This window comes from Argiope bruennichi, chromosome 4 (assembly GCF_947563725.1).
Source record: "Argiope bruennichi chromosome 4, qqArgBrue1.1, whole genome shotgun sequence".
Lineage (NCBI taxonomy): Eukaryota > Metazoa > Arthropoda > Arachnida > Araneae > Araneidae > Argiope > Argiope bruennichi.
The window spans coordinates 30,637,673-30,652,553 of NC_079154.1; the positions used below are offsets into that span (position 1 = coordinate 30,637,673).

Consider the following 14,881-nt stretch of genomic DNA (forward strand, 5'->3'; position numbering starts at 1 on the left):
ATATGTATAGTACTTAATCTTTGGGCCGCGTACTTTTTTCTTCTACTTAATTAAATGACATTTTTAGTTTTGTAAAACTGTAGTCATATTAATTCAACTAAGAGCCCTTGGAATACTTGGATTGTATATGAACTACATATCATTGATGCATCGAATCATAATGATGATGTCGTGTCCGCGCTACCACGGAAAGGGGGGGGGGGGTGCAGTAACTTCTGAAGGTAAAGACCCCTGAGCACCTGAGGGCAGAACTCAGAATTCTAGCTCATATGAAGATGAAACTCACACATTCTCTTGCACAACCTCCTTTTACAGGGGGGGGGGGCATATTCACACACCTCACAGATAGAACACAGATGAAGAATTACCATGCCTGAACCGGATTCGAACCCGGGACACTCAGATCACGGGGAAGATGCGCTACCCCTATGCCAGGACGCCGACATCGAATCATAGAGATCAGAAATGACACAGTTTATTAATTATAAAATATAGTTATTAGATGTCAGAACCACGTTTGGGAATTGAAGGAGTTAATCTGAATGCCCCACGTGCCATTAGAAAACATTAATCGTTTGTTCCTACCGTCATGATAATGCGACATTGTATGCACCATATCTTCAAGTTCCACTTGATGCTGTCGCAGGTGGTTGAGATGCTGGGATACCGCACTCCTCAGTTGGTAGATGTAAGTCCATAATTCACTGACATTCCTTTGAAGGGCCAGTACTTGAGAACTCAGGTCACCGTCAGGAAGATGTAGAGCACCAGCCTCTGGCATTTGAACTGAGAAAGAATATTATCACAATGAATGTATAATTACTTGTAATATTAATAAAACAAATATGCAATGTATTGAACAAATTTTTTATGGGATCTATCAAGGTCCTATAAAAAGTTCAGGTTATGTAATGTAGCAATGATTTGATATTTTTAAGTTTTTGATACAATTAACAATAATAATGTCTAATAACAATAATTATGTCTAACGGATACAGAACGACCACATTTGTTTGAAAAAAAATAACACGACAGGGAGTGTTAAAAATAGTTTCTTACATTTCGTTTTCGGATTTTTTTTATCAATATTTCCTTTATATTTTAAAATATACCACTCTTCGTTTCTATAATCTTTAAAATTTCTTTTTTACGTTCTCATATAAGTGGAATAAAGAAAGTTTAATAATCGTCGGAAAGTTCAAACTCGAGATTTCGACGAATCGCCACGTTTTAGATATCTCCGAGTTCGGAAAACACATTTTTAGAAAATGTCCGTTTGTCTGTCTGTGACAAAGATAATTCAAAAACGCTTTTAGCTAGATATATGAAATTTAGTACACAGTCTTTACAATAAATTTGCAGATTTCTATCAAATTGTGAGTAAAATTTGTTCAGAGGAAGCTCATCTGTTCGACTGTTCGAATGTAAGTTAACAGATAACTACAAAACGAAGAGAGCTAGATAGATGAAATTAGCTACACAGATTCAACATCTATTGTATTGACTTTTATCAGCTTTTGAATCAAATCCAACAAGCGATTGACCATCTGTCGGTCTATACTTTCGAAAATATGTAAGCGCGGTAACTCAAAAACGCTATGATTTAAATATATCAAATTTGTTGTAGCATTATGTGACTACAAGTGCAGTTTTGTGTCAAATTTCTGTTTCAGTTCGGTTTTGAAAAAAGCGTCTAAAACACAAATTCGACTTTTGGACACTTTTAATCGCATGCCAGGGATGAATCGCCAAATAATTCGCCAAGGATAACAAGGTTGATTCAGTAAAAATGCTAAATTCACGCCAGAAGTTAATATTTCGTTACTACTGTACGTCCATGCCATGTAAGGCGTTCTTTGGCATGACAAGGTTATTAGAAAGTATACGAAAACATTTTGTGGAGATCACTTCTGCTAGTTTTCTTCAGTACTTTGAATACAAATATTTTACTTAATTCTAGATCTGAAAGTATTGGGAATGTTGATTCAAAACAAATAGCAGAAAAATCCTAAAAGATATTCTAAGCGAAGCTTACAATAGCTGTTTTATGTCTGCTTCTTAACAGCCCCCCCCCCCCCTAAAAAAAAATCAATCGACTTCATTTTGCAAAACTTTTCAAAAAAACAGCAAGCTTTTGGAAGAACTTATCCATCGATCCAAAAAGTTATAAATAATTACAATTCATTAAAATCTGCCATCTCAAATCACGTAACGGATGTTCTTCGAAACTGATTGCCCTTGAAAAGAGATACATTTTTAAGTCCGCATGTCTAAGTTCTAGGATTACTGTACGATAAATTGCAAATGGGATTAGAGAGAGATTTGAAAAAAATTCTTCTTGAAGACATTGAAAATTTTGAAAAGGGCTGTTCATCATGGCTGTGCATTTAGCAGAAAACCTTACAAATGGTGTCCCAAAATGAACGCAAGATTTGAATTTGTCACTGTTCGTGCAGTAAAGTGTTGCAACTCTACTAAAGAAACCCATTCGATAGCTGACAGTTTAGGGTTAGTAAATATAGAGCATTGCACGATAAAACAACGTGTTAACGCAAAATTTGAATTAAATTTTAAAAAATACACAGTTTTTTCCTCTTTAAATTGTTATATTTTTATTGAGTAGTAAAGTACACAGGATAGGATTATGTATAAAATAACACATAGGGCATATGGCCTCCATGGCTTTGCTGGTACATACGCACTCTGTTGTCGACATTTTCCATGACCGTTTTTCATAAAGGTGGCTGAATTTCGTTTCGTTTCCTCCTTCAATTCACGCGTGCTTCTGGGCATATTGGCATAGATATTTAACTTCAAATAACCCCATAAAAAGAAATCCAATGGTTTTAAGTCACATGATCTAGGGGACCAATTCTCAAATTTCCGAACTGTGGCTGCTAGGCTCTCATTATTTTTTCAAACATTATTTAACAATGAAAGCCCGTTGTTCTATCGTATAATGCACCATTTTTTAACCCTAAACTATCAGCTCTCAAATGGGTTTTTTTAATAGGTTGCCAACACTTTACTGCACGAATGGCGGCAAATTCAAATCTTGCGTTGATTTTGGGACTCCCTTTTACGTATAGTTTGATAATAAGCAAAAGCGTTCAGATATCGCAAATGAGTGTGGTGATAAATTTCCAAAGTTTTTTAAAAAGTTCCTTTATCTGACAAAAGCAAATTTGCGCTCTTTGAAGCCAAAGTGTGCATATTGGTATGGAAAAAACTATATATGTCTTTCCCGATGCAGAATATTGCACATAATGGAACAGGAATTATGTTTTTGAGATGAATTCACATTTCATTCCATCTTTATAAAGATTTAATACTATGTCCGAAGAAAGTGGAAATAGCATTGGAATAATTTTGATATAACTTATAATAAAAGCAAACAATTACTAATCTTGTGTTTACTAGCTGTTCAAAAAGAAGACAATTATACAGAATTTTATTGAAATGAATTCTGTAAAATATGATTCAAATGCTGGCAGACATAATTGCATGTCTGAAACTCTTTAAGCTTATTCTTTTAAGCTTATTGTGATATTTATTATTAATATAAGTGTTAATACGCCAGTTCACAGATGATTATCTCGTGTAATCTATCAAAAGGAGTGTGTATAATGGAAAATTATATCTAGATAACTACTACACACAACCTCATATTCCAATCTGTTACAATCAGATGATTCCCTCAATATCGCCCTTGTGACTGTTTTCTCTGGTAAGGAAGGTAAGGAACCTGTTTATAAGCAACGACGATTCTTAAGTTCCAAAAAAGTGCAACAAAAGCACTAAAAACCCTATTTGCATTTTTATAAGGAACGATGTCAAAAATATAAACTTACACTGGTAGTTACTTCAAACCAAACGCTGAATAAACGATTTCTATTTATATTCAAACTTTCGTAATAAAGTAAATTCCAGAATTTTTTGAACTTAGTAATAAAATTGTCTGGGAAATTATTTTTCTTTTGCAATGACTGATTTTTCTCTTTTTTTTCCCCTATCAAATAAGCAATACAACTTCAGCCGAATATTTTGAAATTATCACAGATTGATGATAATGCTATTAATTGAAATACATATATTTTATATGAAAAATTGAAAAAGGTTTTTAAAACTTTGAAAAATGGAGACATCTTTGTAGAGATTCTCGATATTTGTATGCCATACTTTGTATTTGTATATCGGAGCTTTATTTAAAGCACAACTGCTTGAATTGAGTGAAATAAAATACGGGGTTTATTAAAGATGCATTTTTTTTCGTTTCTTCAGTAATTCTGAGTAATAATTATCATAATAAAAAAGCATTTAAATTTCCCTGTATGTCAAATTTCCTTTTCTGATATGTTATTGATTGATACATTTTCTTGTCGATCTTGTAATTTCGGCATTAAGGGAAAAAAAAATTCGAAGAAATTGATGTTGAGGAACCATTTTTCACTTCATTTGCTCTTTAATTCCTTGCCTTGTTGCTACACCTTTAATAGATGTGTAAAACAGGATGAGAAAGAAGGGAACTGTTAACCATAACTCATGTAAATGTAAAATAACTACACGAATTGGAAATTATTGTACGCAAACAAAATGCGTTATATGTTTACTTGTACTTGATTCTAAAACTTTTAGCTAAAATTTTTAATAAACATTTTTAAAGCTACTAAACTTTTTTTTATGATATAATTCAATGTTCGACGTAACGTAAAAATTAATAAAAGTATCATATATTAAATGAAGTGTCACTTGGTATATTTTTAAGAAAGTAAAGTTAGCATGCCTGATTCAAGGTAAGCCGCCTTTGGCTACCAACCGCTCAGCTGAAAATGGTAACTTTGTTTAATCTTTATTGAATCGCTTATTTATAATTTGCTGTTAATGATTTACTAAGAAATTTAAATTTCATATTAGAATAGACAATTACGTCCATATTAAAAAAGCCTTTCACTTATCTTGCTCTTTTATAAATGAATGTTTCTAATGGATATATAATTGCGTTAAAATGAGGGGGGGGGGGGGTAGTATTATGTTGTCATGTATTAAAACATACGGATAAATAAATCAAAGTCTCGAAACCCTGATATTTCAATCAATTGAATATATTTCTTAGTATCTTAAGACACAATATTTACAGATTTCACATAAAAATTAATGAAGTAGAAAAAGAAAATATCACCCATTAATACAAACATTTAAATATTTGTGTAATTGATGAAAATGTTTTGAAATTCATTGCAACAATGTATTGTTGCAATGAATTTTACATTTATACATTTGTAATAATCAAAACATTTAAATATTTGTAAAAATAAAACTGAAGTAACTAAATTTAAATTGAAATAAATTTGAACTTTAAAATAATGTAAAAAATAATTTATGTGTGATGATATTTCCTGAAATTATCGAGGGAAAGAGCCAAAATTCTTTTTATTTTCAATTAATTAAAATTCTAATCTAAATTTTAAGAAATATTTTCAAAGTGCGCGATTCTCATATTGCATGTATATTGGTACCAAGTTGGATAAGCTTAGGTTTAACGATCTTTCCTGCATATCGCCAACAGCTGCACTTTCGCTTTTATTATTTGCAGAGATAGAAATAATAATCTAAAGGGGGGGGGGAATTAAAATTATTTCTCGAATTTAAAATTATTTCTGCATTATTTTGATATTTTAAAATGTAATGACCTCAACATGGTGCAATGTAGTAAAATATCAAAGATACAATTGTGCAATGCAAACTATTTAAGATTTAACAATAAATAATAGTACAAATATAATAAAAATGTCTCTCAATAAAATAAATCACTTTATGTTCTAAAAAACAGCTTGCGAATAGAAATTATATACTTGATTGAAAAAGCAATAAATTCCTTATTCATTAATAAAATATAATGGTGTGAGTTTATTATTAATGAAATTTCATAATCAATATATTAGTTAGCTTACAATTTTAAACAATTGTAATAAAATTCGAAAACTAGTTTTTTAATGTAATGAAACAACACATGATAATAATTATAGCAAATTTATTGTAATAATTATTTCTGGGGAACCACCTATAGGTATTTATATCTTCTTGAGTTTTCATTATAAAATATAATAATAATGACAAAATACAATCCTGATTATTGAATATATCGGGATATTATAGATTACTTTTTACGATAAGTAGATATTAACTTATTTATCTTTACAGCAATAATCCTCCTTTATTATATTTTCTTTTTAATGAAGATCGAAATAAAATTATAAAATTTTAATACTTTAAAAAAAAGTCTATTTCAATTACAGTAATGATCCATTTTTGATTCTAATGAAATAACTTCGAATTGTAAAATTTTTAATTCTATCCCTCATTTCCCCGAAACTTTTCCTATGTTTTTAAGGCAAATTATCGAATATCATCATCTCTATATAGAATTTCTTTTTAAAGGGAATCGGTACCTCCCAAATTTTTTACCACAATTTTCAACAATTTTTACAATAGATAGATATTTACCGTGTAGAAACTTAAATTTCCAAAATATTTTTCATGTTCAAAAGTTACAAATTTAAATATTTTTAATTTTTAAAAAATATTAAGTTTTTTAAAAAATATTTCTTTTTGTACAATTTTTAGTATTTTTTCACTAAAATTTTATTAAAGGGACCCTACAATGTATTTATCAGACTTAAGGATCAGATTTTTGATATCTGTATCACTTTCTAACAAAAAAAATTGCTGAAAATCTTGTAAAATTGTTTGGAAAATATCAGATTTTTTTTCACTTTCAACATTTTTAGAAAAAAATTCTAATCAAATTTTTTACAAATACATCCCTAACTCTATTAAGCATGCATTTAAGAATGAACAGAAAAAAATGCCATGCAATTACAATAAAATGTGATTGACTTTTAACATTTTGTAGCAGACAGAATTTTGGAAAAAAGTAAACTGAAAAAAAAAACAGCTTTAAAGTTTTCAACACAATAAAATAGTAATAAAAATGAATAATGAGAATGAAACAGATAGCAATTAATTGGGTCCAGGGCAAAGCAACATACTTTAAGAAATTCATCTAAGTTAAGATTCGCTAAATAAATGAATATATATATATATATATATATATATTATGTAATTATTATTAAGGTATTTTTCTAAAAAAAATGAGTCTTCTTTTTTACCTTGTTGAGCCACATTGCTATAGAAAACTGCCACCAAAAGGGTAACTACTGCTAGTGGACGGTACATCGCCTTCATTTTGCTAGCAGGGCTACTGTGCAAGTGTGGAATTTAAATCAATTGATCACGAAGATCACGGAGTTCACAGGTCAAGCATCTTGAAGATAAGAGCGTGAAAATTATCACGGTCCGTTCTTACACAGGTCAAAAGGTTGATTCCAGTGATTGGTTAGTTTACCGAAATCTGTTAGAGGAATATTTAAATTAAGTTTACGTTCCAAACTTGGTTTTTTTTCGAGAAGATTTGTGTTAGATTTTATCAGCAAGTGAGATTCATATGTTATCATCGTGATAGTTTTCTTTAAAACAACTAGATGTTCTTTAGTTCTCAGAAAAGGAAGCTTTTTTTCAATGTAATGTGATGCAACAGATTTATCTTTCGCGCCATCCGATGTGAATTCCAAATTTCTTTTCATTGAACTGCGTCAGCTGAATACTACGTGCAAAGTTGTACGCAAACCATCCATGGCATGTGGATATTTTGTAAATGTTCACATCTTTTTATCGAAGCAAATGAAAGTATTAATCTCACTAGGAAATAAAAGGACTAATTATTGCACGTCATCAAGATTTAAACAGCCATAATATCTATCACAAAGGACATCTAAAAATTTACCGATATATATGTAATTCAATATTTTCTTGTTTTTATCATTTCCTACCATAACAAGTCCATTTATCAATTTCTTAGAACATAAAAATAAAATTCCTTTATTTCCTTCCAGATTACTTCCATATTGCAGATTGTTGTTTGCGGTTCGTGTTATCAAATTCAGGTGCCAACACAGATAGAATACTCAAACAATTTCTTCTAGGAAATCATGGGAAATTACCGAAATGAAGTCTTGTTTATTAATATGATAATCTTATTAGTATACGGAAAAGTTATTACGAAATTAAATGCTCACATTCTTAAGACAAAGATGCCACGTTTTGGCAATAATTTCTAATAAAAAGTAGGCTTATGAATTTTATTTTATCTCGTAGTAGTCGCCTTTGGTGACCGGTTGCTTCGTTGAGATTAATGCTCACTAAAATTTCAATATTTTATATAACCTCGTCTCTTAATTACTTTTTCAGCAAAATATTTTTAAGCTATAAATTTTGATAGACGTATATCTCATACTATTATAGAAACCTTACGCCATTTATTTCATTTCACTATGTATTTTTCTAATTTTCTGTCAGCTCCCGTAAAAATTTAAGCTTTAAATGGAAACGGAGGGACTAAAATTTCAATAAAAACAAATTTTGACATTTTTTTAAAAAAATGAGTGCAAAAAACAGAATCGTTCAATATTGGATCTTATGTGCACTAATGCAATGTCAAAAAGATTAATTCTATCCGAATTGTTCTGATTTATCATAAATTTCATTTTTTTTTTTTTACTTACAAAAAGAATTAAATGACGTAAATAATAATATTTTATTTTGCTTCAGTCAATGAATGTACTTCTAAAAAAAAGCTACATTTTATGTAGTTTTTTGCCCTAAGGAATCACATTCAATAAAATATTCTTGACACTCCGACATAAATAAATAAAATTATTCTATCTTTTGCGTTATCAAATTTGACCAAGTTATGAATATCATTTCTTTAAGACAATCAGCAATTTTATAATATTATGCAAATCAATCTCGGGAAAACTCCGCACGTTGATTGAAATATCTTTTTTGAAATGGAGGATGTTTAAATCTCAATTTTTGATAAAATAGATATATTCAAATTTTCATAACTCACCCAGTTTTAGTCGCAATAGTTTAGTGGGCCTTCCTTGTTATTTAAAATGTTATTATTTAAAGAATATTTTATTAAATATGAGACATAGGATATGTATAAAAATATAAAATTCGTAATTCATCAGAATATTTAGTGACCCAACTGCGTGAAACAGTATTCATTACTAAGACCATTTTTTTTATTAGTTGTATATGCCTAATACTAATTTTTTAGAAATTATGTGTTGAGACCTGGTTAGAGTGAATATATTGCATATATTAAACCATGTTTGCTGCAAACAAGATAAAGCGATTTAAATAATAATATAAATATTTTAAAAGTCACAAAAACCATTTTCTTGCATTTATTTTTCCAAAAAATATCATGATTCATAAGCATTTTATTTCTTACAGACACATGCTAAAATTTACATTTTCTATGTTTGATTTGCAGTGAAAATTAACATAAAATCTTTTAATTTGAACATATGGCAATACGTTGATAAAAGTTAATTTTTTTTCATGCAGCATAGTGTGCTCATGCAGATTAAATTTTATATTTATTGTGCATAATATATATTGATTAAAAGTACGCTTAATATATTTTATTTTTAAAAATTGAAAAAAAAAATTATAGCAAAATTATAGGTGTTATTGAAATGGCAATCTTTTGAATTTTAAGATCATGTAAAAATAATTTTTTACCGCAATATATTCGGAAGTTATCACTAAAAAATACCAATATTAAGCTTAATTTTTAATTAAATAAAATCCTAATTCCTATTAATTAAAATCGTACCAAGGCGCAAATTTCCACCTTCCGAAATATATATATATATATATATATATAAATATATATATATATATATATATATATATATATATATATACAGGGTGGTCCAAAAAAAACTTCCCCTATATATGAAACCCTAGCGGCCTATCCGCTCCACCAATCGAACCAAAATTTCAGACATGGTTGTTTCAAGGTATGCGCTGGAGATTGGGATAATTCTAAACAACGCAGAGCTCACGGTTACGGTTACAGTGAGAGAATTTCGAAATTTTCGAATGGCAACACCCACTTTTCCTTGTGCAAATTGATCAGCGTATTGAAAAACCACAAATGGCGTTGGAACGATTAGCGTGTGACGAAAATTGCCGCCGTAAAGCATATGCAAAGAAGAGCATTATAAAGGAATAATGACAACACATAGAGGAAAGAGAAAAAAAGTTTTTATTGGAATGGAAAGTTATAATTACAGGTTTTCAACGTGTTCATCTTCGCAGGCGGCAACGCATTGCATTCGGGAGGTTGTGGACAACAATGCCGAACGTAACATGAAAGGAAGAATCTGCATAACTTTACGTGTTATCGCATCTTGCAATTCTGACACAGTTGCAGAATTCCATTATTCCTGAATTGCAGCAAAGAAATGTCATTAGGGACATGTATGGATGCAAGATGGGGCTCCTCCACACGTCGTCCAATGTGTTCGACCAGTGCTGCAACAACACTTTGGTGATAGTGTCATCTCTAGTAACTTTGCAGTTTCGTGACCACCGCGATCCCCCGACTCACTCCTATGGATTTCTAGTTCTGGGGTTATCTGAAATCTAAGGTGTATACGCCTGGTCCACGAGATGTGTCAGAATTGCAAGATGTCATAACACGTGGAGTTATGCGGATTCCTCCTTTCATGTTACGTTCGACATTGTTGTCCACAATCTCCCCAATGCAATGCGTTGTCGCCTGCGAAGATGAACACGTTGAAAACCTGTAATTATAACTTTCCATTCCAATAAAAACTTTTTTTCTCTTTCCTCTATGTGTTGTCATTATTCCTTTATAATGCTCTTCTTTGCATATGCTTTACGGCGGCAATTTTCGTCACACGCTAATCGTTCCAACGCCATTTGTGGTTTTTCAATACGCTGATCAATTTGCACAAGGAAAAGTGGGTGTTGCCATTCGAAAATTTCGAAATTCTCTCACTGTAACCGTAACCGTGAGCTCTGCGTTGTTTAGAATTATCCCAATCTCCAGCGCATACCTTGAAACAACCATGTCTGAAATTTTGGTTCGATTGGTGGAGCGGATAGGCCGCTAGGGTTTCATATATAGGGGAAGTTTTTTTTGGACCACCCTGTATATATATATATATATATATATACACACACACACAAGGATATATATATATATAAACACACACAAGGATAAATTCCTTTTTATTCTAAGTAAAGATTATTTAAATTTCTAAAAACATTAATATCAATTTTGAAAAGATAACATATTTGAAATTTTGAATATTTGCTGCAGTTAGAGCTTATGAATTAAATTTAATTTAATACAAATTCTTCAAAATTAGTTTCAATGATCAGAAAATTTTCTGAACCTAACACTTGGAAAGTTATCTTATGTTTTCTCTTAAAAAAATTAAAACAGTCTATGTATAGGATATAAACTGTACATTTAAAAGTAGAAGTAAGAGAATATCATTTATTAATTTTTAAATTTGGAGTATCTTTAATTTTCCACTTATGAAAATTGGAATACATGATTCCACATATATTAGCGATGACAGCAAAGCCAGATTATTGAATAGGAAAAGTAGAAACAATTGCCTGGGGAGGGGGAACAATTTTTAAAACTCCAAAACCTCGAGATTTTTTGCATTAATTTAATAATAATTTAATTTGGTATTTTTATTGAATTTAAGAACACCTGTACTCGAGTTTTTTGAAATTAAAAATCAACTATTATTTTAATTTGGAGCATTATTCTAACAACATTCCTATTTAATTATAATTTGTAAAAAATATCCGCTAACTAAATAGAATTTAAATTGTGTTTAAAAGTGTTGTTAATCCTTTCAATGATTTGTATAAAATTATTTTAAAACCTAAATTTTGTATATTATTATACACGATATATTGGAGTCAAATTTTTTGAAAATTATCTGAAATTTAGTATTTTACTATTTCAGTTTATCAAAATGTGTTACTTAAATTACTTATCTAGATTACATTCAAATCAGTTAACCCTTTCTAGGGCCGTGGGAAGTATACTTTCCACCAAATTTATCAATCTTTGTATGAATTTATGTAGGTTGGCATAAGTTCTGACAAATTTTTTTAGAAAGACAGAAACTTAGATGCTTCAGTTCTTTGTATCAGACAAAATGATGTGTCTTAATTTATTACTTAATTATTAATTAACCAAATTAATTAATTAATCAAATTAAATTTATCTAATAAGCTAAACGATTCCCTTGTCTTATTCTAATTTCAAGCCTCAAAATATTTTAACATAATATGACTAGAAAAAAATGGCCCTTCAAAGGGTTAAATATATATCTGACTTACGACGTTGGGCAGAGGGAAAAGGAAAGTCTGAGAATCCCATCGCCTAAAGGATCCTAGAAGGAATGATCTGACAACAGATGATCATAAATTTTTTATTGAAGACTCACTATCTTCTTTAAACAAATCCTTCATTCTCGTATGTATTATGTTTCAATTATAAATTGCTATCATTCTAATACATCGGAGTGCTGAGAAAAAATATGGAAATCTAAATTTGCCTTAGAAATCTAATTTTGGCAAATTGGTAATATTGGTCTGCAGCTTGGCGAAATAAAAAGAACTGACGTCACAGGTTAGCATAAGGCACAGTGAAGTTTGAAAACATATGGGTTTATGTTTTTGATTTGATTATTATATAAAATAAATTGTGACAGTATATTTTCACTTTTTGTTAAATGATTTTCACAATGCAATCAACATCGAGTCTTTTGTTTAGAAATGTAGTGGATACAAAAAAGACTTAATTTATTAATATATATGGACATAAGCATCCTTTGAATGGATCTCATTCAAAATTTGATAGAAATCGACACATCTGATCACAAATTGCATTTTATCCGTCTATCTCGAAGCGTTTTTGAGTCTTCGTATTCACAGAAAAATGTAATCCCAAAAATGTATTTTTCATATTCGGAAAGGTTTAAAGCATGAACAATTGTGAAAATGCCAAGTTCGAAATTTTAAAATTATTATTATCGAAAAAATAAAACCAGCGGGAGTGGCCTCCATAAAACTTTCTAATAAACTGGTCGTGCCAGAAAATGCCTTGTATGGAATTGGCTTACAATAGTTACGAAATATTAAATTTTGATGCAAATTTAGCATCTTTACTTATTTTATCGTGTCATCCTTGGCGAATTCTGTGACGGTTAATCCCTGCATGGGTTAAAAGTATCCAAAAGTCGAATTTGTGTTTTAGACACGTTTTTCTCCTCTGATTGAAACAAAAATTTGATACAAAACAACACTTACAGTCACAAAATCCCATACCAAATTTGTTGTATTTAAGTCATTGCGTTTCTGAATGTACAGACCAAGAGTCAATCCATAGTTGGATGTGGCTCACACTTTAGATGTATACCGAATTTTATCCGTCTACCTTTCTTCGTTTTGTAATTATCGTGTTAACTTACGTTCGTACAGACGAACTTCGTCTGGGTAGATTTTCACTCGTAATTTTATAGAAATCTACAAATTTGTGTAAAGTCCGTACACTAAATTCAATGCTTTTATCTCAAAGTTTTTTTTGAATTATCTTTATCACAGACAGACAGACTGGCATTTTTCAAAAACGTCTTTTTCGAGCTTGGTGAGATCTAAAACGTGAAAATTGTGAAAATTTCGAGTTCGAATTTCGTGGCGATTATATTAAATATATTCTTTAATGCGCGTGTTATCGTTATTATAATTAAGAATATGTTTAAGATATAACTTAAAGGTGGACAAATCAAAACTAGGGTTTATACAAAAACCGACTTTTTGAAAAACCGGTTTTCGAATTCCATATTTCCAAAAAACCCGCTTTTAGCCGGTTTTCGAATTTTTGTCAAAAAAAAAAAATGAATATAAAATAACAAAAAACGAAATCAATATAAAAGTCAAAATATAAAAAAACAAAATTAAAGATTACATATACATATTATTTACACAAAATAACGAAAACTTAAACAAAAATTTTGAATAATACTTATATTATTTTCACTAATTTTAATTTCTCCTAAGAAAATAGGATTTAAAAAAACATGAAATATCCACTGAACGGTGGCTAAGCCTCGTTCTTATTTTGGACACACTATTGCCTGAAATTGAAAATACTCGTCCACTAGTTACTGAGTTTGGCATCAAATTACAAATCTAAGTTTTTTGTTCTTTCATTCGTTTGTTCAAATAATGGAAATTCAGCTTTCAATGTCTTTGGATTTGTAAGTTTTTCTTCGGGGTCTTCAAGAAACTAAACAATTATATTATTTCCGACAATTATTTAATGAACTGCTTTCAAATGATTATGTAGATTGCTCGTAAATGATCCTTTGCAGCTCAGCATTTTATTACAATGATTTCAGATTGCCTTGCTTATTCCGAAATTTTTGCGACTATCCCAAACTTCCGGCTTATTCATTTTTATCTAAAAATGAAATTAAAGTTATTGAATAAATATTTTTGACGTTTATTTAACAATTTTATTATTTTAACTATTAATATTAATGCAATTTAAAATAATCTAATCTACACATTTTCTAGGAATTTCGAAAAAAAAAAAACACCCCTTAATCTAATTCCGATGCTTGCTAAAGACATAATTTATGTTAAAACGTTGCGAAAGGAAATATGGAATATTTTAACACCCTGTGTTTTATTTAAAATTCCATTAAACAGAAGCCAGAACTTCTTATTTTACACTAATTTTTGATAGAAGAAATTTATATAATAAAATTTAAATTTTAAAATGTAAAATAGAAAATATAAACATAAAAATTAAACATACTTAATACTCAAGTTATTTTTTTTCACGTGTATGTGAGTGTTATGTCATTTCTGACAGCATTTTATTTTAACTGAATATTTCATATTG

At 29.8% G+C, this 14,881-nt stretch overlaps 1 protein-coding gene across 1 annotated transcript in view; it reads right to left on the bottom strand.

Moving 5' to 3' along the window:
- Positions 1-7,329, bottom strand: part of LOC129965710 (sarcoplasmic reticulum histidine-rich calcium-binding protein-like) — a 43,355-nt gene extending 36,026 nt beyond the window's left edge. The window contains exons 1-2 of the mRNA XM_056079823.1: positions 7,170-7,329; positions 586-786 (exon numbers count right to left, since the gene is read on the bottom strand). Of these exons, the coding sequence (XP_055935798.1) occupies positions 586-786; positions 7,170-7,245 (277 nt within the window). The 5' untranslated portion in view covers positions 7,246-7,329. The remainder of the gene's footprint in view (positions 1-585; positions 787-7,169) is intronic.
- Between the last annotated feature and the right edge of the window lie 7,552 nt (positions 7,330-14,881).